Consider the following 24,778-nt stretch of genomic DNA (forward strand, 5'->3'; position numbering starts at 1 on the left):
CTTTAAAGCATCAAAATGTGCGTAGCCTACATCACATTATTGTGTAGTTTTTGCTAATTTACAGGTGATCTTCCTCCCCGAAATACAAATTTATAGTTACTGCTACCAAGAGATCATGTCAATTTACCTATTCAAATTTTTGCATCAACAAGGAAATTTTAGTCATTTAGTAAATTCGATTTGATCTTAAAATATTACATGTGTTTTCATTTTTTTAATAACAAAAATATTTTCCCATTTTTCAAAACACACCATTATATTTTGTCATTAAACCCTTTAAGTGGAAACCCAGGCTGAGTGATCTTTTTCTCGTTCTCTAGACCTCACAAGCCCAATTTAAGGTGAACAGTCAAAGTGTTGGCCCAAGCCAGTACAAAAGACAAGGCCCAGACAAGTACAGTTCTAAGCCCAATTAAAGAGAGAAATTTAGGTAAAGGCCCAAGCCTAAATCAAAACACAGCGATTCTTTTCTTGTTCGATGGGTCACCGGCGGACTGAATATTAGCTTCAATCGGGAGCCATTTCTCGGAATCTGTCTTTAGGATTGGAAAAAATGGGTCAGGGAACTCCAGGAGGTCTGAACCGGCAAGCCCCCGGCGACCGGAAATCCGACGCCGATAAAAAGAAAGACAAGAAGTATGAACCGGCGGCGCCGCCGACTCGAGTTGGCCGCAAGCAGCGGAAGCAGAAAGGTCCGGAGGCGGCTGCTCGACTCCCGACGGTTACGCCTCTCACGAAGTGCAGGCTGAGGCTTCTGAAGCTCGAACGTGTGAAGGATTACCTGTTAATGGAGGAGGAATTTGTCACTAATCAGGAGCGCCTTAAGCCGCAGGAGGAGAAGGCGGAGGAGGATCGCTCTAAGGTCGATGATCTGAGAGGATCTCCCATGAGTGTTGGGAATTTGGAGGAGTTGATTGATGAGAATCATGCCATCGTTTCCTCTTCTGTTGGACCGGAGTATTACGTTGGTATTATGTCTTTTGTCGATAAAGATCAGCTTGAGCCTGGGTGTGCAATTTTGATGCATAATAAGGTATAGTGCTTTTAGTTTCTATTTGAATATTTTGTTGAATTTTCTCTTGTTAACTTCTTCTTGGCGTTTGATTTTGTGTTGAAGTTGAGTCTATTCCCTTTTGGTGTGTTGGGTTGTATGATTCTGCTAGTTAAAAGCTTGGGTAGTTTGCTTTGGAATTTTAGGGACTTGCTTCTAGTTTGGGTGGGTACATGATGAGGTAGGCATTTGAATTTTTTAGATTTGTTTTTCGAGTAGAAGAACGTGGGAATGGCTTCAAATGTGGATGGTATCCCAAGTCTAGCAATCCGGGCTCAGTTCATATAATGTTCCATTACATGTTACTGCGATTTATATATTACCACTTACCCAACTGTCGTGGAAGCTAAAATGCTGGTTTTTCTTTGGGGTGCTTCTCTTTTGTCAAAAATATGTAGATTGAGACTGGCAATTAGAACTTTTTAGTACTAAAGTTGTCCAGAGAACTTATATTCAAGTCACCTATCTACTTTTATGTATAATTTTGATATTGTTGAGCTCTTGTATGAACTATAATGCTTATCTTTAAACTTTGAACAGCATGTGTTGGGAGTGATTTTGAAATGGTGAGAATCACTTTTGTCATTTGTAAAATCACTCCCAACATGCCTGATGGTTTGTATACACTTGGAACTCTAATTTCAGTTTTGATTGTATGAAATCATTTAAAAGTGTTAAAATAAAAACATGAAACTGATTTTGAATGATTGATCGCATGTTTCAAAGTGCTTTTGAGCATGAAAAAATTGCAGACATGCCAGAAGTGTTGTAGTTGGATATATGTGATGGAAAATGCACAGCTAGTAGAGTTGATGCTTTTTTGGGCAAAGTCTTTTTAGTTTGTTTTTTCAGAGTATCATCAAGACACTGGTTGATCATTTTGCTTACTATCGTTTGTTTTATAGGTACTTTCCGTTGTTGGACTTCTTCAAGATGAGGTTGATCCAATGGTGTCTGTGATGAAAGTTGAGAAGGCCCCTTTAGAGTCATATGCTGATATTGGTGGATTGGATGCTCAAATACAAGAGATTAAAGAAGCTGTTGAGTTGCCATTGACTCATCCTGAGTTATATGAGGACATAGGTATTAGGCCTCCTAAAGGTGTGATACTGTATGGGGAGCCGGGAACAGGCAAGACTTTGCTTGCAAAGGTGATTGTTTAATCTTGTTTCCCCCTTCAAAACTTTGCTGTCCACTCATTCTGTAGATTTATAACTTACCCTGTTTGAAGTTGAAGTCTCGTTATTTAAATTTTAAATCACTTGGATAGCTTTTTTAGGTTCTCTCTTCAACTTTAAGATAACTTTTTAAGTTAGAAGCTATCTAAAAAGATAGTATTATAGGTAAAATGTTTCAGTCAGTGATGATAAATTTGAGGCTTGTTTCTATTAAAAAAAGTATAGGTAAAATGTTTCTTTCACTTTGTAAACTGTATTTTCTCTCGTTTAGGCAGTGGCAAACTCAACTTCAGCCACGTTCTTGCGTGTGGTTGGGAGTGAACTCATTCAGAAATACTTGGGAGATGGTCCGAAGTTAGTGAGGGAACTCTTCAGGGTTGCTGATGATCTCTCACCTTCCATTGTTTTTATTGATGAGATTGATGCTGTCGGCACAAAGAGGTCAGTTGTTTTACATTCTTATTCGAACTGAAGAAGACTGTCGTATCTAATTCATACTCTCTACATGCAGGTATGATGCTCACTCTGGAGGTGAACGTGAGATCCAAAGGACAATGTTGGAATTACTGAACCAATTGGATGGTTTTGATTCAAGAGGAGATGTTAAAGTGATACTTGCTACAAATCGAATCGAAAGTCTTGATCCAGCTTTGCTTCGACCAGGCCGAATAGATAGGAAGATTGAGTTTCCATTGCCTGACATAAAAACCAGGAGGCGCATTTTTCAGGTCTAGTTTTCAATTGAAAGCCTTGTTAATTTGGAAGCTGTGCATTAACTTATACCATTTTATAGTTCGGTTTGATTAGATATTTAAAGGTGTTTCATCTTTGTCTAACAACTTGACGACTCTGATTTGCAGATTCACACGTCAAGGATGACATTGGCAGATGATGTCAACTTAGAGGAATTTGTAATGACCAAAGATGAATTCTCTGGTGCTGATATAAAGGCCATATGTACTGAAGCTGGGCTGCTTGCTTTGAGAGAACGACGTATGAAGGTAAGAGTGCCCCTAGTTCCTAAATGAATTTTGATGCGAGAAAACTTTTCCACCGATTAACATAGCTTTTGAAGGGTCTGTTGAAGTAGGCTTAAAAATACTTTGAGATCTTTAAGCACCGGTGATTAAGCTCCAAGTTTTTGGACTACCAAACATCTTGAAGTATTGAAATCTAGGGGTTCTCTGTTTGTCACAGCCCTCATGTCTACTTCATTTTCTAGGGTTTGTTCTTTGTTGTTGTATTTCATTGTTCATTCGTCTTTGCTGTGTTTTCATGGAGAATTTCTTTGCGCGGCCTTTAAGATTGCCTTCCTCTCAGTGTGAAATGGAAGTGTCTCAAGTCATAGTTGTGCTACAGCAAATACTCTTTTTGGAGAATTCCATTAGGGTTTTCCTTGTGAAATCTCTCCATTTCCCACTTGAACTTGTTTTTGAGGCATTTGTTCTCCCATCTGGATCTCCTACTACCAGTTATCTGGGACCCTAACGTCTTGGCTTTTCTGCTGTTTCGTTAGATGAGTGTCATGTATTTGGAGTTTCAGATCCATATGGATGTTGTCTTAGTCTTGCTCTAAGGTGGGGATTACATTTCATATTCGTTTTGCGATGAAGTATCGAAATTTATAATACGGATAGAGTGGGGAATTGAACAGTTCATCCCAAGTCCATTTTGTGTATTGTTACGCTTGGAGTTGATTGAATGACCGTGAAATGTAGCTTAGGTTCTTTTTATGTTGTATTTTGCTTCAGGTCACACATGCCGACTTCAAGAAGGCAAAGGAGAAGGTTATGTATAAGAAGAAAGAAGGCGTGCCAGAAGGCTTATATATGTGATGAAGATTATCGATAGTGTGCTTGAAACTACTCAAAGAAATGTCATCTCACATTTTGGAGTTGGAAATACTCTCTGTTCTCAGATTTTAATCTATATATATGTGTTTTCCATTCTGAAGCTAATTTGTTAGCAGCCTTTGTTGGATATGTATTTCCTTTGTTCACCAAACTCTTCTATTCATTGTTTAGAACTTGATAGCATCAATTTTGAAGATAATCAGAAATTTCTCCTCCAATGAATTCTATTCTTCTTTCTCTATCACGAATCTCAAAACAAGTGAAATAAGACCTATCGAATAATTACAGAAAAAGATTTAGACACGGATGTCTGTCTAAAAGAGAAATAGATAATTCAAAAGGGGTCAAACATTGTTGAAAGAACTCTTTGATAATTTTTTGTCCTAACATAGTTAAATTATGTTTAGAAAATGGTTAGATCTCCAATATCCTAGTTTCCTCATCTTATTCACCAAATTGTCTAATCCTCGATTTTCTATTTGGTTGCCAAAAAAAGTATAGTTCAAATGATATAATGTTTGTAGTATCAATTTAGAAGTCAGAGATTCGATTCTTCCATCTAACGTATTGTCAAAAAGAACTTTGTATTTGATTGGTTGATAGATACTAATTCTGATCATGAAAAATTATACATTTCTTTCTCAACTGAAATTAGTCTGATTCATCGTGATAATAACGATGTTGATTTTGTGATCTAAAACCTTCAATTTTCAGTTTGTTAATTTAATCACAAGTCTTTTTGTCAAAACACGACTTGCTACATAGTACATGGAGTCATACGAATCGTTAAACACACAAGTGTTGGATTGATCCTCAAAAGGATTCATTGCAAGCATCTGCTGAGCTGATCATTATGCCAAGGGGACAGAAATGTCCCATTGATTATACTTATACATGTCTTGGGAAATTGTTTCCCTCCACCTCCATCTATTACCATTTGGAGCTAGGAGCCAAATGATGGATGATATTTAACCAACAGAGAGAACAAATGCTTAGAGCAAACAAAAATATTTGTCCGGCATGCTCACAAAGATAGTGTTGTAAGTCATAGATGAACAAAAATATTTGTCAACACTTCGGCATGTTGAAAATGTGAAATGTTGCATCTTCCATAGCTTTATCAAGTTCCTAACCAACTTAAAACAATGCTTTTAACTATAAGTATTGATCACATTCACATTGATTTGTTCATGAAAACTATAATGGGGCAAACAGATGTTTGAGAGTACAATTTCTCTAAGTAATGGAAAATACAGACTACTCATAGCTTTTGGATTTGATAAACTATAATTATTAATGACGATCTTATTCTATTTTGGTCCTAAGTTTTTAAAAATATTCGTTTTAGTCTCTAAACTTTTAAAACATGCTTACTTTGGTTCTTGTTGTCAAAATTTTGTTAACTCTTTAACAGAATGATGAAGTGACTAAGTTAGCCACCCTAAAAAATGTATGGTTTCAATTTTAAATTAGAGGGTAAATCGATTTTCTATAAGGGGCTCAAAAGTCATTTTGTTTTCAAGATTTTGATCGTTCATTATTTTGGCATGTTGATTATTGGTTTTCCTTATAACTTTCATCTTCTCAACCCACACAATTTCATCCTCAAAAGCCAATTGTTTTCAAGATTTTAGTCCTTCACTACTTTGGCACATTGATTCTTGATCATATCTACATAACTTTCATCTTGCTCAACACATCCTAGGCACAATTTCATCCTCAAAAGTCATTTTGTTTTTAAGATTTTGGTTGTTCACTATTTTGGCACGTTGATTCTTAATCTTCTACATAACTTTCATCTTACTCAACACATCCTAGATGCAATTTCATCCTTATATAGATTTTGAGTATTTTGTTATATCCTCAAGTTTGAGATATTTCTACAATTTATTGAGGTACATTTTTGCTCTTCTTCCCAATTCCTTCCTTATTTTGTGTGAGATACCGTTTATTTTACATTGTCATGAATTGTTTTATTCTTGAATTAAAAAGTTTTCAGAACATAATAAAGTGAAGAACAACACGTAACTTCTTTTTTTATCGAAATGATTCAGAAAAACGAGACTTGGTCTAGTTACACGAAAAATGGGTGGATTCAAAGGAAAAGAAAAAGAGAAAATAAAGATGCTTATGACACTTTGAGAAAAGTTCTCCATTTCCTAAATTATACAATAGCCATGAAAGATAGTTGTATAACAAAGAAGGAATGTTAAGTGATTGATTGTGATTGTGATTCTCCATATTTAAGTGTGCTTAAATCCTAGACATCTAAAAAATACATGCAACCTCACACATTTTACCAATAACAATGGCCAAAATAAATAATTTTCTAAAAGTTTAGGGATCGAAACAGACGACTTTAAAAATATGAGGACCAGCATACAACAAGATTCAAACTTTTAGGACAAAAAGAAAAGCCCTACAGTTTTGGTTGTGCTGCCGAATTCTGGCCTAAAGAAGTATCGAGAAATTCTTTAAAACTTTTGGCACTCGACTTCCCAGTCGCACGCCTCCTTCTCACTTTCACTCTCTTCTCTTCAGTCTTCGGTTCACAGCCCAACACCTGCCATTCAGTGGCGATTCCACAACCACCCGTTTCTCTCCTCTTTTAGTTTCAGTTGCTTCTTTCCCCTTATCATCTTTTCCAAGGTACCCATTTTGAAATTTTATGGGTTGGGTTGGTTTATGGGTTCACCCAATATAACCCAAACCAACCCGAATTTATTATTACTTTAAAATATATTTTTTATTACTTATAATACAATTATTTATACATATATTGATTTTAATTTTATTTAATTCTAATATTTTTTGAATAATTTATTCTTCAACAACTCTTAAAAGTAGTTTCTTTACACTTTAGAAAGAAAATTTTCACTATGTAAATTGAAATTGAGTTGTTAATCTTAATTCAATATATGAAAATTATTAAATTAGACTTTTACATATTTACGTTTTGCTTCTTTTTATAAAAAAATTTTAAATAAATGACTTAATTAACCTGAACCAATCCAACCCAAATATTTCATGGTTGGGTTGGGTTGGGTTGAGTTTATTTTTTAATAAAAGTTATTTGGGTTGAAAAAATTTACAACCCAAACAATTGAGTTGGGTCTAAAAAGTCTTTCAACCCAACCCATGAACACCCTGTTGGGATTGATGCCCTAAATCTCGTAGGGTCCTGTAGTTTGTAAACACCTGTATGAACAAACGCTTGTGATATAATAATATGAGATATTTTCTTCACTGTTTTTTATGAAATATGGGATATTTTAGTTGAATTAACCACAAACCAATAAACTAAGATCCCTAGTTATCGTTCTAACTTAAGTATGTAAGTGGAGACATACAAGTGGATCATGCCTTAAGTGTTATAAAGTGCTACAGATGGTCTGATCCTGGTCATTTATGTGGAGACATGCGAGTGGGTGTGTCCTATACAAAGGAGTTTATATAAGACAGGACCACGAAATGTTTAGTCTCGTTATATAACGTCGTTCATGACAGAGACTTTCATTTTACTAGGATGACCATAGATAACATGACCTTAATCCTGAGTGAGTTGGGAACTCCTGCCTATGAGGGCGGTTCTTTGATTTGCATGGGTGTGAGTGGCCAGATTGCCGACTCAAACCTACCACTTTGGGGATTCGTCTGATTGGGGAGTTGGGAACTAAGCTACACAAAATGGAATTCACTCCTTCCCCGAAGCAGAGATAAGTAGATAGATTGCTCCCTTAAGAGCTGATTTCAGGGCTTGAACAATGTGGCGCCACACACTTTCTCATGGCCCGATAGGTGTTCACTTATAGTAGGACTATGATGTATTGTTAATTAAAGGAATCAGTGGTACTTAAGAAGTTAGATGTAACTATAAGGGCAAAATGGTAAATTGGCCCAATTGTACTTACGAGCGATCTGCGAACGGATATCGTACTGTTAATTGGTTATATCCAATGGATATAGAAATATATCTGTACTGAGAAGAGTGTAGCTGTCGATCTTTAGTGGAGTGCCCTGCAATTAACGAACGGTGGATTTTGTGATTAAAGAGTTTAGTCAGTTATTCACGTATCGTTGGAGTTTCAAGCTACAGGTCCATAAGGTTCCCTTGGTAGCTCAATGGATTCAAGTTGAGAATCAGTTGTTGGGTTAGTTTGAAGTGTTCAAATTAACAAGAGGGAATTTGATTATATATGATATAATTAAATTGGTTCAATTATATGTGATATAAATGTTTTGATGTATGAGATACATTAATTGAAGGAATTTGATATAAATATGATTTATATTAAATAAAGAAGAAAAGAACTATGGTTTAATTATTACATATGATGTGATATTAAAACTATAGGTTATAAATATAATATGATAAGTTGGTTATTATATTTATTTATAATAAAAAAAAATTATGAGATAATTGTTTTGTTGGTTATTTAATTTCTCCTTTAACCGTGCAAGTGAGAGGTTATGTTCAGTTTTAATCGGAAGAATAAAATGAAAAGTATTTTCATTTTATTGAACGATCACTTCATTTAGTGAATTACTAATCGTTTGATCAGACTATACGATAGCTCTCACAAGAGACTAAAAGATCTAACGAGAGACTAAACGATCGTGTAAACGATCTAGCGAAGACTAAACGATGGTATAAACGATATAGCAAAATTTATTAAACGATCAAGTACTCTCAGTGTATGCGATAGACAAAAACTTTCTCCCACTTACTTGATCGTGTAGTTCGATCGTTTTCTTCCTCCTTCCCTCTACCAAATTCACACAGAGCCCATACCTTCTGGATTCTCACTCCGAGAATACCAAGGTTTCCGAGTGGTAGTGTCGAGGGGTTACTGTTCGTGGATCAGATAGTTCGTGATTGCTAAACGATTGGTTGGACGATTGCTCACGAAAGCTAGATATTTTTGGTCGATTGATCACAAGAGCCGGAGATTTCCAGAAGAAGAGTTCTTCAAAGGTATGTCTCTCAATTCCTTTTGTATTATTTAAGAAAGCATGTTGTAATTTTGTTTAAGATGCATAATTGTTCTTGTATGTTTGTGAATGCGTTTATTCTTTCACAATGGGCTTGGAAAGATCTTACTTCCACTCACTGGTCCTCTTCTATAAGAGTTCCTTTAATTGGTGTCAGAGCTAGGTTCTGATATTCCAAATTCATTACTGTACAGAATTGCATTTACATTCTTGGTAGGTGTTAAGCATGTCTACATTATGTTTAAATGTTAAATGTATCTGTGGATGTGGATTAATAGAGTTTCTGGGATGATTGCCTCTGGTTAATAAATTCTTTTACATTTCAAAGTTAATTATAAGGGCCCCTATGTTTTTGGAAATATTAACTTGCTATCAAGTTTGTAATTCAAAGAGTTTGAGTATGTTTGAGTCGCTCGTAAGGCATGGAGATGCATTTTACTTCGAGGAAGAAGAAGACCAAGAGTTAATCAGATCGTGTAAATGATGGAGGTAAACAATCATTAAGTATGGGATACTCGTTGCATGGTATGCGTGCGCACTGAACGATCGTGTAGGCCAGCATGCTTCATCGCATAGACACTGGCTACACGATCGCTCGGTAAGTGTTACTTAGCGCTTGCTCTTCGATCGTCTAGATGATCATGCTTCATAGCATAGTAGCCGTCTACATGATCGTTTAAGCTTGCATTTAAAGTTGGTGCGTTGCACAATTGAGTGGCCTTCATGCTTCATCGCATAGTCAAAGGTACTCAATCATTACTACACAATCGTGGTTACTCGACCAATTTTACTAGACGATTAGGAAGCATGGCTTCGCTGGGACGGTTCAAGACTCGGGTCGCTTGTTGATCTGGTTTACTCGATGGTTTAATGTAATAGATAGATTTATTTTCGATATTTTTAGGCTAATCATCCCGGTCCATTAATTTTAGTGAATATACATGAGATGTATGTTTAAATGATATGTCATATAGTTTTAAATCCCACTATAGGTTATGCATTGGTCATGTATCATCTCTATATTGAGTTATGATATAGTAGTTTGCATGATTAAATTACTTAAGAGTATGCTCATGCATCGTATAATATAAGAGTTATATTTATGCATGCATTAAGCATATTCATGCATCATCTTTATATTATAAATGTTATAGTATAAGGATGTATGGAAGCATGTATGCTTAGTTCATTACTTTTTATATAAGAGTTATATATAGTAATGAATGGATATTGCATGAAGCATGACACATAGGTTAAATTTATAAGAGTTATAAATACCTAGTCTAGCTTAGCAATGTGAATGATTTTGGTTGTTTCCTTTTATAAGTGTTATAATGGAAATTAGAACTAAAATCAATAAGAAAGACATGCATGCAAACTTAGGCTTGAATCATGTTTTAAAAGAGTTTTAAAATTTGATGGAGATAGACCTAAGATCACGGTTCTAATGAGATTAGAAAAGCTAATCTTTTAATAAGTTTAATAGGATTAAATTGACTAATAAAAGATTAAATATGTACCAAATCTATCTATAATGGACCTTTTGTCTAAGGCGAGTTTTGTCTAGGCTGAGGTACTTAAGCTGACGAAAATGGAACACCTCTACCTGGGAACCTACCTGGAAAGGTGAATTAGATAGATTTGATGTATGCATGCAAATTTGATGATAGTTCGTTAAAGTGTTTAATGGGACTTGATTCAAACTTATTTAATTATCAAAAGCAAGAGTTATTTTTTGAGCAAATCAAATCGCACTTAGATAAAATCAATAGTCGAATTGTCTAAGTTAATGAATCCCTAGGTACAACATTCAGTGGAAGGTACTTGAGGTATATGATACTTCACTTAAACTTCTTCACGTTTCTCCCTAATGTTCACACCATGAGATCTATCCTCGACTTCGTGACACCCTGGGAGTGTCCCTCTAAAGGATGGTGTTTGGGTAGGCCAATACCATGGTGAACAGAGAAAATATTCATAGTAAGTGGGAGCGGGATGTGTGACAACATATCCCATGGTCTCTCTCATTAGGTTAGATAACATTTTCTACATCGCCTCGAGGCCCGCTAGGAGTGTCCCCCTAAAGGATGGTAGTTTCGTACGACTCTTTATCTCATTTCCTGTATAGGATAAGGACACTTTAGTCTTTTATCCTAATATGCTTTTTCCCTAAGGTGGGTGCATTAGGGTGGGATTCTAGGGTCTAAAATGAAGGGTTACACTTATGCAGAATTGTTAAAGGTAGTTCTGGACCGAGAAATGGTGATTGTTAGAGTCAGTTACAAGAGTTATTTCTATCTAATGGTTGAGAATGTCTCATCCCAGTGAAGAAGCACTTGATCACCCCACTGGTGACTTTTGTCCTGCCTCGCTGGGAAATAATTGCAAAATAGATGTCATTTTACTTAGGGTATATAAGAACCATTTTGCTAAAACTAAATTGGTATTAAAAGTGGTAATGCATAGACTTATTAAGTTTTTTCATGTTTTTTTTTCAGCAACTTTAAAATGGCTACAGCCAAATTAGCTCTATTAAGTGCCGATAAATTGACTGGTGAAAACTATGTTAGTTGGAAAAACACGATTATTACCATACTGATCATCGATGACCTTAGGTTCGTCCATATGGAGGAGTGTCCTCCTATTTTGACCCAAACTGCCGCTCAAAATGTTCGAGAGGCATATGAGAAATGGACACGGACAAACGAGAAGGCCCAAACTTATATCTTGGCCAGTCTGAATGACGTTTTGGTCAAGAAGCATGAGCCTATGGTCTCTGTGCATGAGATCATGGAGTCCCTGCGAGGAATGTTCAGACAACCGTCAGGACAGCTCAAGCATGAAGCTCTGAAATGCATCTTCAACTCCAAAATGAAGGAGGGTAAATCTGTTCAAGAACACATTATGAACATAATGGTCCACTTCAATGTGGCGGAGATGAATGGGTCCCGTATCGATGAGGGTAGCCAGGGTAGCATAATTCTGCCCTCATCGCTAGAAAGCTTCTTGCACTTTGGCAACAATGTTGTGCTAAACAAAGTTGATTATACCCTTACAAATCTCCTTAATGAGTTGCAAACATTCCAATCTTTGTTGAAAAGCAAGGAGAAGAAGGTTGGTGAGGTAAATGTTGCTTCATCATCAAAAAATTTCCATAAGGTTCGACTTTAGGAATTAATTCTGCACCTTCTACTTCTAACACTACCAAATGGAAGAAGAATGAGGGTGGTAAGGGGAAAGAGAAGGCACCTGCTAACCCACAACCTACAGTACAATGGGTAGGTGACCAGCGCCGGTTGAAAAAGGAAAATGTTTCCATTGCAACCAGGATGGGCACTGGAAGTGGAACTGTCCTTGCTGGTTGAAGGAGAAAAAGAAGGTTAAGACCAAGGCAAAACAAGGTAAATATGATTTACTAGTTTTGGAAACTTGTTTAGTGGAGAATGATGATTCTGTCTGGATCATAAACTCTAGGGCCACTAATCATGTTTGTTCTTCTTTTCAGTGGATTAGATTCTGGTGGCAGCTTGAAGCTGGTGAGATGACGATGCGAGTAGGCACCGGGCACGTCATCTCAATTGTGGTAGTGGAAGGGCTCCAGTTGACTTTACAGAATAAATTTATCATTTTGAATGATGTATATATTGTTCCCGAGTTAAAGAAAAACTTAATTTCTTTAAAGTGTTTGATTGAATGTAAATATACTCTCAACTTTTCAGTGAATAAAGTGTTTATTCTGAAAAATGGTGTTGAGATTTGTTCAGCAAAATTAGAAAATAATTTGTATGTGCTAAAGTCGTTAGCAACAAATTCCCTCCATAACATAGAAATATTTAAAACTGTCATAACTCAAAATAAACGACTTAAGGTTTCTCCTAAGAAAAAGTCCCAACTTTGGCGCCTTTAATTAGGGCACATCAATCTCAATAGGATTGAAAGATTGGTGAAGAATGGACTTCTAAGCAAGTTAGAGGAAAATTATTTACTTGCGTGCGAGTCATGCCTTAAAGGCAAGATGACTAAAAGACCTTGTACTGGAAAAGGTTATCGAGCCAAAGAGCCTCTAGAGTTAATGCATTCAAAACTTTGTGGTCTGATGAATGTGTGAGCCAGGGGAGGTTATGAGTATTTCATCATTTTTACTGATGATTACTCCCGGTATGGGTATGTTTATTTGATGCAACGAAAGTCAAAATCCTTTGAAAGGATCAAAGAGTTCAAGGTTGAAGTTGAAAACGCATTGGATAAATGGATTAAAACACTTCGATCAGATCGAGGTGGAGAGTTTTTGGATTCTGAGATCCAAAACTATATGATAGAATATAGAATCATTTCCCAACTCTCGACACCTAGTACACCTCAGCAGAATGGTATATCGGAGAGGAGAAATAGAACCCTATTGGACATGGTTCGGTCAATGATCAGTACGCTTCCTTATCGGACTCGTTTTGGGGTTTTGCAGTGGAGACTGCATCTTATATCCTCTACTGTGTTCCTTCCAAGAGTGTTTCCAGAGCACCTTTGAAGTTGTGGAACAGGTGTAAAGCTAGCTTGTGTCACTTCTGCATCTGAGGTTGCCAAGCACATGTGCTTGAGGCTAATCTTAAGAAACTGGAACCATGTTCGAGGCTGTGCCTATTTATAGGCTACCCTAAAATTACACGAGGGGGTTACTTTTATGATCCTAAGGAAAACAAGGTGTTTGTGTCAACAAACAATACCTTCCTTGAGAAGGATCATATGAGAGAGCACGGTCCACGTAGTAAAATCGTGTTGCGTGAACTTTCCAATGAAATTACTGAAACTTCAACAAGAGTTGTTGAAGAGCCTGCTACATCAACAAAAGTTGTTGATGGAAGTTCATCTGGTAGGTCCAATCCACCTCAAGAGTTAAGGGAACCTCGACGTAGTGAGAGGGTTGCGAACCCACTTGTTCGTTATATGGGTTTTAGTTTCACTGAAATCCTGGCTATGGTAGTCGATGGCGAGGTGAGGATCCATTGTCTTATCAGAAGGCAATGGAGGATGTTGACCAGGATGAATGGGTCAAAGCCATGGATCTCGAAATGGAGTCTATGTACTTCAACTCAGTATGGGATCTTGTAGATCAACCTGATAGGGTTAAACCTATTGGTTGTAAATGGATCTACAAGAGGAAACGGAGTACTTATGAGAAGGTGCAAACCTTCAAAGCTAGACTTGTGGCAAAAGGTTATACCCTGGTGGATGAAGTTGATTATGATGAGAATTTCTCGCCTATTGTCATGCTTAAGTCTATCTGCATCCTTCTGCCCATTGCCTCATATTATGACTATGAGATATGACAAATGGATGTCAAGACTGCCTTTCTGAATTGTAATCTTGAGGAGGCCATTTATATGGTGCAGCCTGAGGGATTCATAGCCCAAGGTCAAGAGCAAAAGGTTTGTAAACTGAATCAGTTCATTTATGGCCTGAAACAGGCATCTCGATCTTGGAACATGAGGTTTGATACTGCGATCAAATCTTACGATTTTGACCAAAACGTTGATGAGCCTTGTGTCTACAAGAAAATCATCAACAATTCAGTAGTTTTTCTAGTGTTGTCTGTAGACAATATCCTACTCATTAGGAATGATGTAGGTTTATTGACTTTAGTTAAGAACTGGCTAATGACCCAATTCCAAATGAAAGATTTGGGAGAGACTCGGTTTGTTCTTGGTATTCAGATCTTTCGGGATTGAAAGAACAAAGTGCTAGCAATGTCTCAAGCATCGTACATTGACAAGATGTTCATCAAGTACTCGATGCAGAACTCCAAAAGGGGACTACTGCCTTTTCGGCATGAAGTTACATTGTCTAAAGAACTGTGTCCTAAGACACCTCAAGAGGTTGAGGAAATGAGACGGGTTCTCTATGCATTTGCCGTTGGCAGTTTGATGTATGTGATGTTATGTACTAGACCTGACATCTGCTATGCTCTGGGGATAGTCAGTAGATATCAGTCTAATCCAGGACAGGGTCACTGAACTGTCGTCAAGAACATCCTCAAGTATCTTCAAAGAACATGGGACTACATGTTCGTGTATAGATCTAAGGATTTGATCCTTACTGGATACATGGACTCTAATTTTCAGACTGATAAGGATTCCCGAAAATCCACTTCAGGATCGGTGTTCACTTTTAACGGAGGAGTAGTAGTATGGCAAAGCACTAAGCAGAGGTGAATCGCTGACTCCACGATGGAGGCCGAGTATATAGCGACTTGTGAAGCTACTAAGGAGGCCATTTGGCTCAAGAAGTTCCTGACTGATCTGGAAGTTGTTTTAAACATGTCTAGGCCCATCACCCTTTATTGTGATAATAATGGTGTTGTAGCAAATTCCAGGGAGCATAGGAATCACAAGTGCGACAAACATATAGAGCGGAAGTATCATCTCATCTGTGAAATTGTACATCGAGGGGACGTGATAGTCACAAAGATCGCTTCAGAGCACAACGTTGCTGACACGTTTACAAAGGCTCTCACGGCTATAGTTTTTTAGGATCACCTACAGAGCATAGGTCTATAGAACCGTCTGCGGCTGGACTAGGGCAAATGGGAGATTTTACATTGGGCCTTAGTGCCCTAGTTTATTGTTTTGTACTTGTATTTATCTTGTACACCCACTCTCTTTAGGACAAGTGGGAGATTGTTATGGTCAATGCCTTAAATCTCATAGGGTTCTGTAGTTTGTAAACACCTGTATGAACAAACGCTTGTGATGTAATAATATGAGATATTTTCTTTATTGTTGTTTATGAAATATGGGATATTTTAGTTGCATTAACCACAAACCAATAAACTAAGATCCCTGGTTATCTTTGTAACTTAAGCATGTATGTGGAGACATACAAGTGGATCATGCCTTAAGTGTTGTAAAGTGGTATAGATGGTCTGATCCTGATCATTCATGTGGAGACATGCCAGCGGGGGTGTCCTATACAAAGGAGTTTGTATAAGACCGGACCACGAAATGTTTAGTCTCGTTATATAACGTCGTTCATGATAGAGACTTTCATTTCACTAGGATGACCATAGGTAACATAACTTTAATCCTGAGTAAGTTGGAAACTCCTGCCTATGAGGGTGGTCCTTTGATTTGCATGGGTGCGAGTGGCCAGATTGGCAACTCAAACCTACCACTTTGGAGATTCGACTGATTGGGGAATTAGGAACTCAGTTACACAAGATGAAATTCAGTCATTCCTCGAAGTAGGGGCAATTGGATAGATTGCTCCTTTAAGGGTTGATTCCGGGGCTTAAACAATGTGGCGCCACACACTTTCTCATAGCCCAAGAAGTGTTCACTCATAGTAGGACTATGATGTATTGCTCATTAGAGAAATCAGTGGTACTTAAGAAGTTAAATGTAACTACAAGGAAAAAACGGTAAATTGGTCTAGATGTACTTACGAGCGGTCTGTGAAAGGTTATCGTACTGTTAATTGGTTATATCCAATGGACACATAAATATATTTGTAGTGAGAAGAGTGCAGCTATTGGTCTTTAGTGTAATGCCCAATAGTTAACAGATGGTGGATTTTGTGATTAAAGAGTTTAGTTAGTTATTCACGTACCGTTGGAACTTCAAGCTACAGGTCCATGAGGTCCCCTTGGTAGCTCAATGGATTCAAGTTGAGAATCAGTTTTTGGGTTAGTTTGAAGTGTTCAAATTAACAAGAGGGAATTTGATTATATATAATTTAATTAAATTGGTTCAATTATATGTAATATAATTGTTTTGATGTATGAGATACATTAATTAAAGGAATTTGATATAACTATGATTTATATTAAATAAAGGAGAAAAGAACTATAGTTTAAATATTACATATGATGTGATATTAAAACTATAGGTTATAAATATAATATGATAAGTTGGTTATTATATTTATTTATAATAAAAACAATTATGAGATAATTGCTTAGTTGGTTATTTAATTTCTCCTTTAACCGTGCAAGTAGGAGGTTATGTTCAGTTTTAATAACTGAAGAATAAAATGAAAAGTATTTCATTTTATTGAACGATCGCTTCATTTAAAGAATTACTAATCATTTGCTCATGAGAGACTATACGATAGCCCTCACGAGAGACTAAACGATCTAGCGAGAGACTAAACGATCGTGTAAACGATCTAGCAAGAGACTAAACGATGGTGTCAATGATAGAGTGGGATTTACTATACGATCAAGTACTCTCAGTCTATGCGATAGACAAAAACTTTCTCCTACTTACTTGATCGTGTAGTTCGATCGTTTTCTTCCTCCTTCCCTCTATCAAATTCACACAGAGTCCACACCTCTTGGATTCTCACTCTGAGAATACCAAGGTTGTTGAGTGGTAGTGTCGAGGGGTTACAGTTCGTGGATCAGACAGTTCGTGATTGCTAGGCGATTGGTTGGACGATTGCTCACGAGAGCGAGATATTGTTGGTCGATTGATCACGAGAGCGAGAGATTTCCAGAAGAAGAGTTATTCAAAGGTTTGTCTCTCAATTCCTTTTGTATTGTTTAAGAAAGCATGCTGTAATTTTGTTTAAGATTCATATTGTTCTTGTATGTTTGTGAATGCATTTATTCTTTCACAATAGGCTTGGAAAGATCTTTCTTCCGCTCATTGGTTCTCTTCTATAAGAGTTCCTTTACACCCCTAGTCTAGTAAGGATTTCAATTTTAATTGGCGTAGTTTATATATATATACACACACATATATATACTTCCAATCATAGAAATTCAATTCCAATCTTTGCCCTAATTCTCACTGAATTTTAGTTGATCTAGGTTGATTTAATCTTATTTTCATAACAATCAACTACATAATCACATGCCTTTAATTTGTTGTGTTAACTTATTTTGACAGTCTTGTAAATTTATGCAGAAGTTGGTGATTACACATGGATTCATTCTTAGTGACAAATGATTTATCGTATTCTCCCTTTTATGTTGATGCATTATAATTCTACTGAAAAGGTTTGTGATTCAAGTGTAAAATTGACATCAAAACATGGTTTGTAAATTTCCAGAGCTCTTGTTCTTTGCAGTCATCTCTTAATGGATCAACTTCAAATCTTCCATATGTACTAGGTGAGCTTTTGCTACCTCATTTTCTAATTAGTCTGGTATAGCCTCCCTTGTTTTTCATCACTCTAGTGGGTGCACGTTCCTAGAGTTTCTATAGTTTTCTTTCAAATTTATGGAACTTAGAGGTCTCAATTTCCTGGAGGAGGTTGCATGATGTTCATGGAAGCTTCAATATTCAAAACATGTAAGGTGCACTAGCTTCAAGAAATTCAATGATAAATTTGAACAGAAAAAGAGTTTTTAAGGTCACGCTTTGATGTATATTGACTTTTAAATTGATGGTTACAGTAACAAGGATGTGGTGGTGTGTCTCTTGCGTGTGAGACTTTTCGCTCCTAAGCAATGTTCAATGGTAGTGTGAATGGTGGCGATAACGTCTTCAACAGAAATAACGACAACTATCCTGATGACAAACTTAGATGAACTTAGACCAACAGACTCGCAAGCAGTAGATGTGACTTTCTTTTGCTGTAATCCGCCCTATATTTGTGGTAAGTCTTGGATTAGTAGGGTTTCCTGCTCATGTTCCAATCTGTGGAGTACCTTTGTGTTGGGAAAAAAAATCTCCCACAACATGAATAAGCATAAAAATAACAGAAAAGTTAAAAGAAACCAATAAATTTGTGAACATAAGAGTTAATGTGGAATAACTCCAAGTCCAGAAAAAAAACGGTTTAGAAAATTTTCACTATGTAAAAGATTATTACAACCACACAGTCAAAGTATTATCCCACTCATTTGTGTACCAAGAAAGTGGTTCAAAGTGAGAGGGGTTGTTTGGGGGCCCAACATGGGATGGTATATTTCCACATCCTATATTATCTCAGTATTTGGAGACCCATTATCCTATCTCACCAATTTTAATTATTTGTGGGCCCATTTTCGGAACCTGTTTCTTATCTCACCGTCATTTTCCTTCCTGTATCATATATCATCTCAGTGCTTGAACATACTCGATCATACTTGATCGTTCATACTCGATCAAAACTCTCTAGAAATCAGAACTCGCCAAATATCATAACTCCCCACATCCTAGATCATCTCAATACCCCAAAGAGCCTCAAACTCTTTTTACAGTGAGTCATCACTTTCGTGGGTAATTGACAAAAATAACCTTTTTCAAGTTTTGATTTTGACTTTTGGACCATTTTTAAAAAGTTTGTTTTTTTTACCCCACAATTTTGAAAATTAAGAAAAATTACCTTAATACCCTTCGCATTTCAAAACTCACTCAACCCCTCCAAACCCTCAATTTTCTTTTCCATTTTCACTCTTCTCCATTTCAAAAGTCCTCAATCTCACTCCATTTCACAATAAGTTTGAGTCTAAAATGCGTTTCCAAAAATCGTCCTTACCCGGCCGGGTTTCATATCATTGTGACCGGGTATGTGACTGGGCAGGCAAGTTTGAGGTTGCTTTGGGATAGATTTGGGGAAGATTGTGCCCGATGGTAGACCGGCCAGGTCGTATGTGTATTTCGATCGAGTATGGGCGGGAAAGAGAGGAAAGGACGAGGGGGAAGGGGGCAAAACCGGGTAAGAATAGATGGCACCCGACCGGGCTTCAAAGCACTTGAACCGGGTACGTGACCAAGCCATGTAAGTGGATATTCTGGAATTTGGCCCGATCCTGGCCTGGTCGGGTATTGGACAGGGTAGTGGGAGGGCACCGGGTAGAGAGGGGGCACGCGTGGAATTATTGGGAATTCAGCTCGGTCCCGACTCGACTGGGTATTGGACCGAGTAGGGGATGTTTCTTGAATTTTGCCCGGCCTGACCCGATCGGGTATTGGACCGGGTAGGGGTATTCTGTTTTTTCGCCTGGCGCCGTACCTGGTTGGGTATGGGTCGGTCCATTTTTTTATTTATATTTATATATAATTTTTTGTTTTTTTTTTAAGTATGCATTGATGATCATGATGTGTTGTCCTTAAATTTATCTATTTCATGAACCGATCGTGTGGCGCTGAAGGCTAAGGCCGATCGTGTAGCGCTAAAGGCTATCGTCCAGTGTTTGCTGAAGCTAAACAATCGCTTAACTATGATCACTTAGTACCATCGCTTAGCTCTATCGCATAGAACTACATGATCGCTTAACACCATCGCCTAGCACTTTCATGTCATCGCTTAGCGTGTGTCATAGCTAAACGATCGTGTAGTGTCATTGTTTAGCAAATCTAACGTATCGTTTAGTTCCCACACCACGATCGCTTAGCTCTGCATCTAAACGATCGCTCAACGCTATCGCATAACACTTCATCGCATCGTTTAGCATGCGTCGTAGCTAAATGATCGTGTAGTGCCATTGTTTAGAAAATCTAACGTATCGTTTAGTTTCCACGCCACGATCGCTTAGCTCTACATTTAAATGATCGCTCAGCATTATCGCGTAGTACTTCATCGCATCGCTTAGCGCACGTCATAGCTAAACGATCATGTAGTGCCATTGTTTAGCAAATCCAACGTATCGTTTAGTTCCCACGCCACGATCGCTTAACTCTGCATCTAAACGATCGTTCAGCACTATCGTGTAGCACTTCATCGCATCGCTTAACGCGCATCGGAGCTAAACGATCGTGTAGTATCATCGTTTAGCAAATCAACGTATTGTTTAGTTCTCACGCCACGATCGCTTAGCTCTACATCTAAATGATCGCTCAACCCTATCGCGTAGCACTTCATCGTATCGCTTAACACGCATCGTAGCTAAGCGATCGTGTAGTACCATCGTTTAGCAAATCCAACGTATCATTTAGTTCCTACGCCAAAGCTAAACGATCGCGTAGTGCTATCGTATAGCATTTAAAGCATCGCTTAGCTCCTGCAGGTACACGATCGTATAGCGTTCAACATCAAAACGGCCAGCGCCCATTGCTATACGATCGTCTAACTTTTCTTCACATCGTGTAACGTCTAGAACTAAACGATCGCTTAGCAACTGAACCTCAAATTGGGAAGCTTCGGTGAATATTCGGTGAAGTCCAGCCGGGTATCTTAAAAAAAATTACTATTTTTTCATTTTTGTAATATAAATATCAAATGCAGAGCATTATAAAAAAAAAGGAAAAAATAAATAATAAATAATCAACAAAGCAAGCATAAATCAAACTCCAAAAAGGTAATTTATTTTTGTCAAATTTTTCAAAAATTATCGAATTATTGAATACATACAAAATTAAATACATACTTTCTTACGGAGTGTACAAAATTACAACTTCTTGAAATACAAGTTTTAGACTTGACGAAAGATTTCTCATTCTGGAAATAATTTGGTGAAGATAATTTTTTGGTGGGGTTGTAAACAAATTAAATTTGGTGGACAATTTTTTGTGTTGGAATGTAAAAAAAATTTGTCAATTAATTTTGGATAAAATAAATTTTTGAGGTGGAGAATTTTTTGTGAATTAATTTGATAGGTTGGTTGTTGAAATTGAAAGTAATAATTTAATAAGGGGCATAAGAGTAATTGTACAACCAATATTTTCCATGATTACATAATTTTCATCTTCAAGGGGTAAAAAAACTTGTTTTTCAAAAATAGATCAAAAAAACAAAATCAAACTCCAAATAGGCCATTTTTGTCAATTTTCCCACTTTCTTCAAATGTGTAATAAGTATATTTTAGAATTATTTTAAAAAATAATATTTTTTTAATATATAATGACAAAAATAGGGTTGGAGAGAAACTTTTTCTATTTAAGGAAACTATTGACAAAATTGGAATAGTGAAATCATGTACGGGGTATACGATTGCCATGTGACAAACTCGTGTACCTGATACACGAGTTCCGTTTAATCCAGTCAGCACCACGTCGGCTGACTGGTTGATCGGTTAGATGCAAACTCGTAGACCCGGTCCACGATTTGCTTATTTTTTTTTTTTAAAGTGTGTTGACTATTTTTTTTATTATTATTATTGTAGATGTACAACAATATTAAAACTTTAGGAATGGGTCCACAAATTCCTTCATTATTAAACTTAATTATATATTTAATCTACAATGAAAATATCTTGCACTTATATTAAAAAAAATGTCATGATATTAAAGAAAATTTACCATTAGTTCTTTAATTTACAATTTGAAAATGAAAGCTTACATGAAATTTAAAAACGACCCTCTGTCCCTTACCCCTCATGGGTTTGTCTTCGTGTCCCTCTAAATTAAGTTCACCCTGTTGTCGTTGTCGTCTACGACGAATACATCTTCGATCAATGTCAGCAACATTGAGTCGTCTTGTTTGTTGAATAATGTTGACCAATGTTTTGAGTCGTCTTGTTTGTTGAATAATGTTGACCAATGTTTGCTGACACATTGAACCCAATTCTGGTAAGTTGTTCTGCACTGAATATTGTTGAACCGATAAAATTATTTTGTACAATAAAAAAAATAAATATTAAACAATATTCATATCATATATATGGAAAATGTCTTATTTTAAATCTCTTATCATGCAGTAATAATAAGTGTCGTTAGGATAAATCGCCACATGATCGAATTGTACCAAGAAAAGTAGTCATCTAATACAGCTGGCCCATTTGTTAATTCTCCCTGTGCACAACGATCATGTCGTCCATGCTAGTAGGATAAATATTCGGCATGGATTTGACACCAGTTTTGGTCGTGCTTACCTCTCAAATTGATATGGTGTAATGCTGGGAGTGTATAGGATAATGAAGGTATCGTTTGTCGCAGACCGAACTGTCTCAACACATGATCTAGATGATGTCACTCTACTATATGGAAGCATATAAGAGGGCTAACGGTCAACTAGATATCTTCACCATCACGACAATAATCAGGTAAGGATGACCAAATATGTTGTGTTTATGGCGTCCAAATAATCTGACAAAAAAAAAATAATAAGTATACATCTAAAATGTTTTAAATATTCATTTATATATATATTTGCTACTTGATTGTGCATCAGCATGTCAAATATTTTTCTGTATATGAGCAACATATTTGATGACTGTTCAGAGGCAACTAATACACCACTCCATCTAAAATTATAAAAAAATACAATTAATTTATATTCTTACCTAAAATGGTAACGAAATAAATATATAAATGAAATAATACCTGGCATTAGGTGGACAATAATCTGAGGCCTATAGCTGGATTTGTGGTGTTATAATTGGAAATCGGTCATAAGCCCATACTTGTAGTAGTATCAGTGACCCCGCTATTTCCAACGCTTGTGCATTTCCAACACTTGTGGGAAGTTTGGTGATTTCGAACATCCCATGAGTTCTATGCCGACATGCCCGTAACTTCCAAGCACAACCGTCACTCCATGATTTACATCTAACATACCAAAGATCTTGATTTGATTCCACTACAACAATTTCGTAGTGTTCTGTCACACAATATTTTTTTACAGTAAGCTGTAAATCTTCTTTGGTATTAAACAATAAACTACAGTTATCTACACCTATATTTCTTTCTTCCAAAGTAGACCCTAGTTCACACCTTGAATTTGTCATTTTCCAATCTATTTGGGTGAACATTTCTAATGGTACCAACTCAAGATCATGTTCCCCACTATTGTCGTTTCCAAATTCATCAACTTCAACGTCAATTTCACTATCTCCATCATTTCCAGGTTCAAGAATAACTAAATCTTCAAAACACATCATATATTTATTATAATTTTTTCAACTATTATAGTTGACAAAAAATATGTTAATATGTCAATCCAACAAAATCCAATTTCTATGTTCAACATATAAGTCTAAATATTATACATTTAAATCCGCCCAAATCTAAGATTCATAAACTATATATTTAAATCAACCCAAATCTAAGATTCATAAACTATACATTTAAATAACTCAAATCTAAGATCCTTAGATAGCTCAAATCTAAGATCCATAAACTATGCCAAAATCTAAGATCCATAAACTATACATTTAAATCAATCCAAATCTAAAATCCATAAACTATACATTTAAATCAGCCCAAATAAAAACAAAATAATATATCAATCATACATTTAATTCAACCTAAATGCAAACAAAGTAATATATCCGTGAATCATACATTCAATTCAGCCCAATGCAAAAAAGTAATATATCTATGAATCATACGTTTAATTCAGCCCAAATGCAAACAAAATATTATATATATATATATATATGTGTGTGTGTGAAACAATCTTCATTTTTATAAACATATACATATATTTCTACATTCAACCCAACAAATACATAATCATCCAATGACAAAATCAGCCCAACAAATAGACAAATATATACATATATTTCTAGATTCAACCCAACAAATAAATCATGGATCCATAAACTACACATTTAGCCCAAATGCAAACAAAATGATATATATAGAAAGATTATATATTGGAAAAAACATAGAGAAAGAATTTTACCACAGAAGTGGACGAACAAATGGATGACCATTTCAGATGCACGAGATAAGCAAAATGAGGAAGATTTCAAAATTTTGGATAGAGAAATGCAACAAAAGAAGGTCGAAAGCTTGAAATTGGACGGAGAAGGCAGAAGGTCGGATGAGGAAGAAGAAGGGGCGCGGTGGAATTTAATGGAGGAGGAAGTCGTGTAGAATTTAATGGAGGAGGAAGTCGTG

General features: G+C 36.4%; 1 protein-coding gene and 1 non-coding gene across 2 annotated transcripts; one reads left to right on the forward strand and one right to left on the reverse strand.

Moving 5' to 3' along the window:
• Nucleotides 1-440: 440 nt before the first annotated feature.
• On the forward strand, nt 441-4,300 carry LOC120078489 (26S proteasome regulatory subunit 4 homolog B-like). Its single transcript, XM_039032761.2, has 6 exons — nt 441-1,033; nt 1,957-2,202; nt 2,501-2,670; nt 2,741-2,957; nt 3,090-3,230; nt 3,981-4,300. The coding sequence occupies exons 1-6, from the start codon at nt 554-556 to the stop codon at nt 4,062-4,064; spliced, it is 1,338 nt and encodes a 445-aa protein (XP_038888689.1). The 5' UTR covers nt 441-553; the 3' UTR covers nt 4,065-4,300.
• Nucleotides 4,301-18,165: 13,865 nt separating this feature from the next.
• LOC120078865 (small nucleolar RNA snoR35) lies at nt 18,166-18,245 on the reverse strand. The gene has a single exon (XR_005482144.1). It is a non-coding gene; the product is annotated as a small nucleolar RNA snoR35 (small nucleolar RNA).
• Nucleotides 18,246-24,778: the final 6,533 nt, after the last annotated feature.

The sequence above is a fragment of the Benincasa hispida genome, chromosome 5 (assembly GCF_027475165.1).
Source record: "Benincasa hispida cultivar pf3 chromosome 5, pf3_genome.v1.1, whole genome shotgun sequence".
In the NCBI taxonomy this organism is placed as follows: domain Eukaryota; kingdom Viridiplantae; phylum Streptophyta; class Magnoliopsida; order Cucurbitales; family Cucurbitaceae; genus Benincasa; species Benincasa hispida.

Bases quoted from the DNA above. Each gene is read 5' to 3' on its own strand.
- LOC120078489 (XM_039032761.2), top strand. From the start codon at position 554: ATGGGTCAGGGAACTCCAGGAGGTCTGAACCGGCAAGCCCCCGGCGAC. The intron at 2,203-2,500 runs GTGATTGTTTAA...TCTCTCGTTTAG, and splicing joins GCAAGACTTTGCTTGCAAAG to GCAGTGGCAAACTCAACTTC. The intron at 2,958-3,089 runs GTCTAGTTTTCA...TCTGATTTGCAG, and splicing joins CCAGGAGGCGCATTTTTCAG to ATTCACACGTCAAGGATGAC.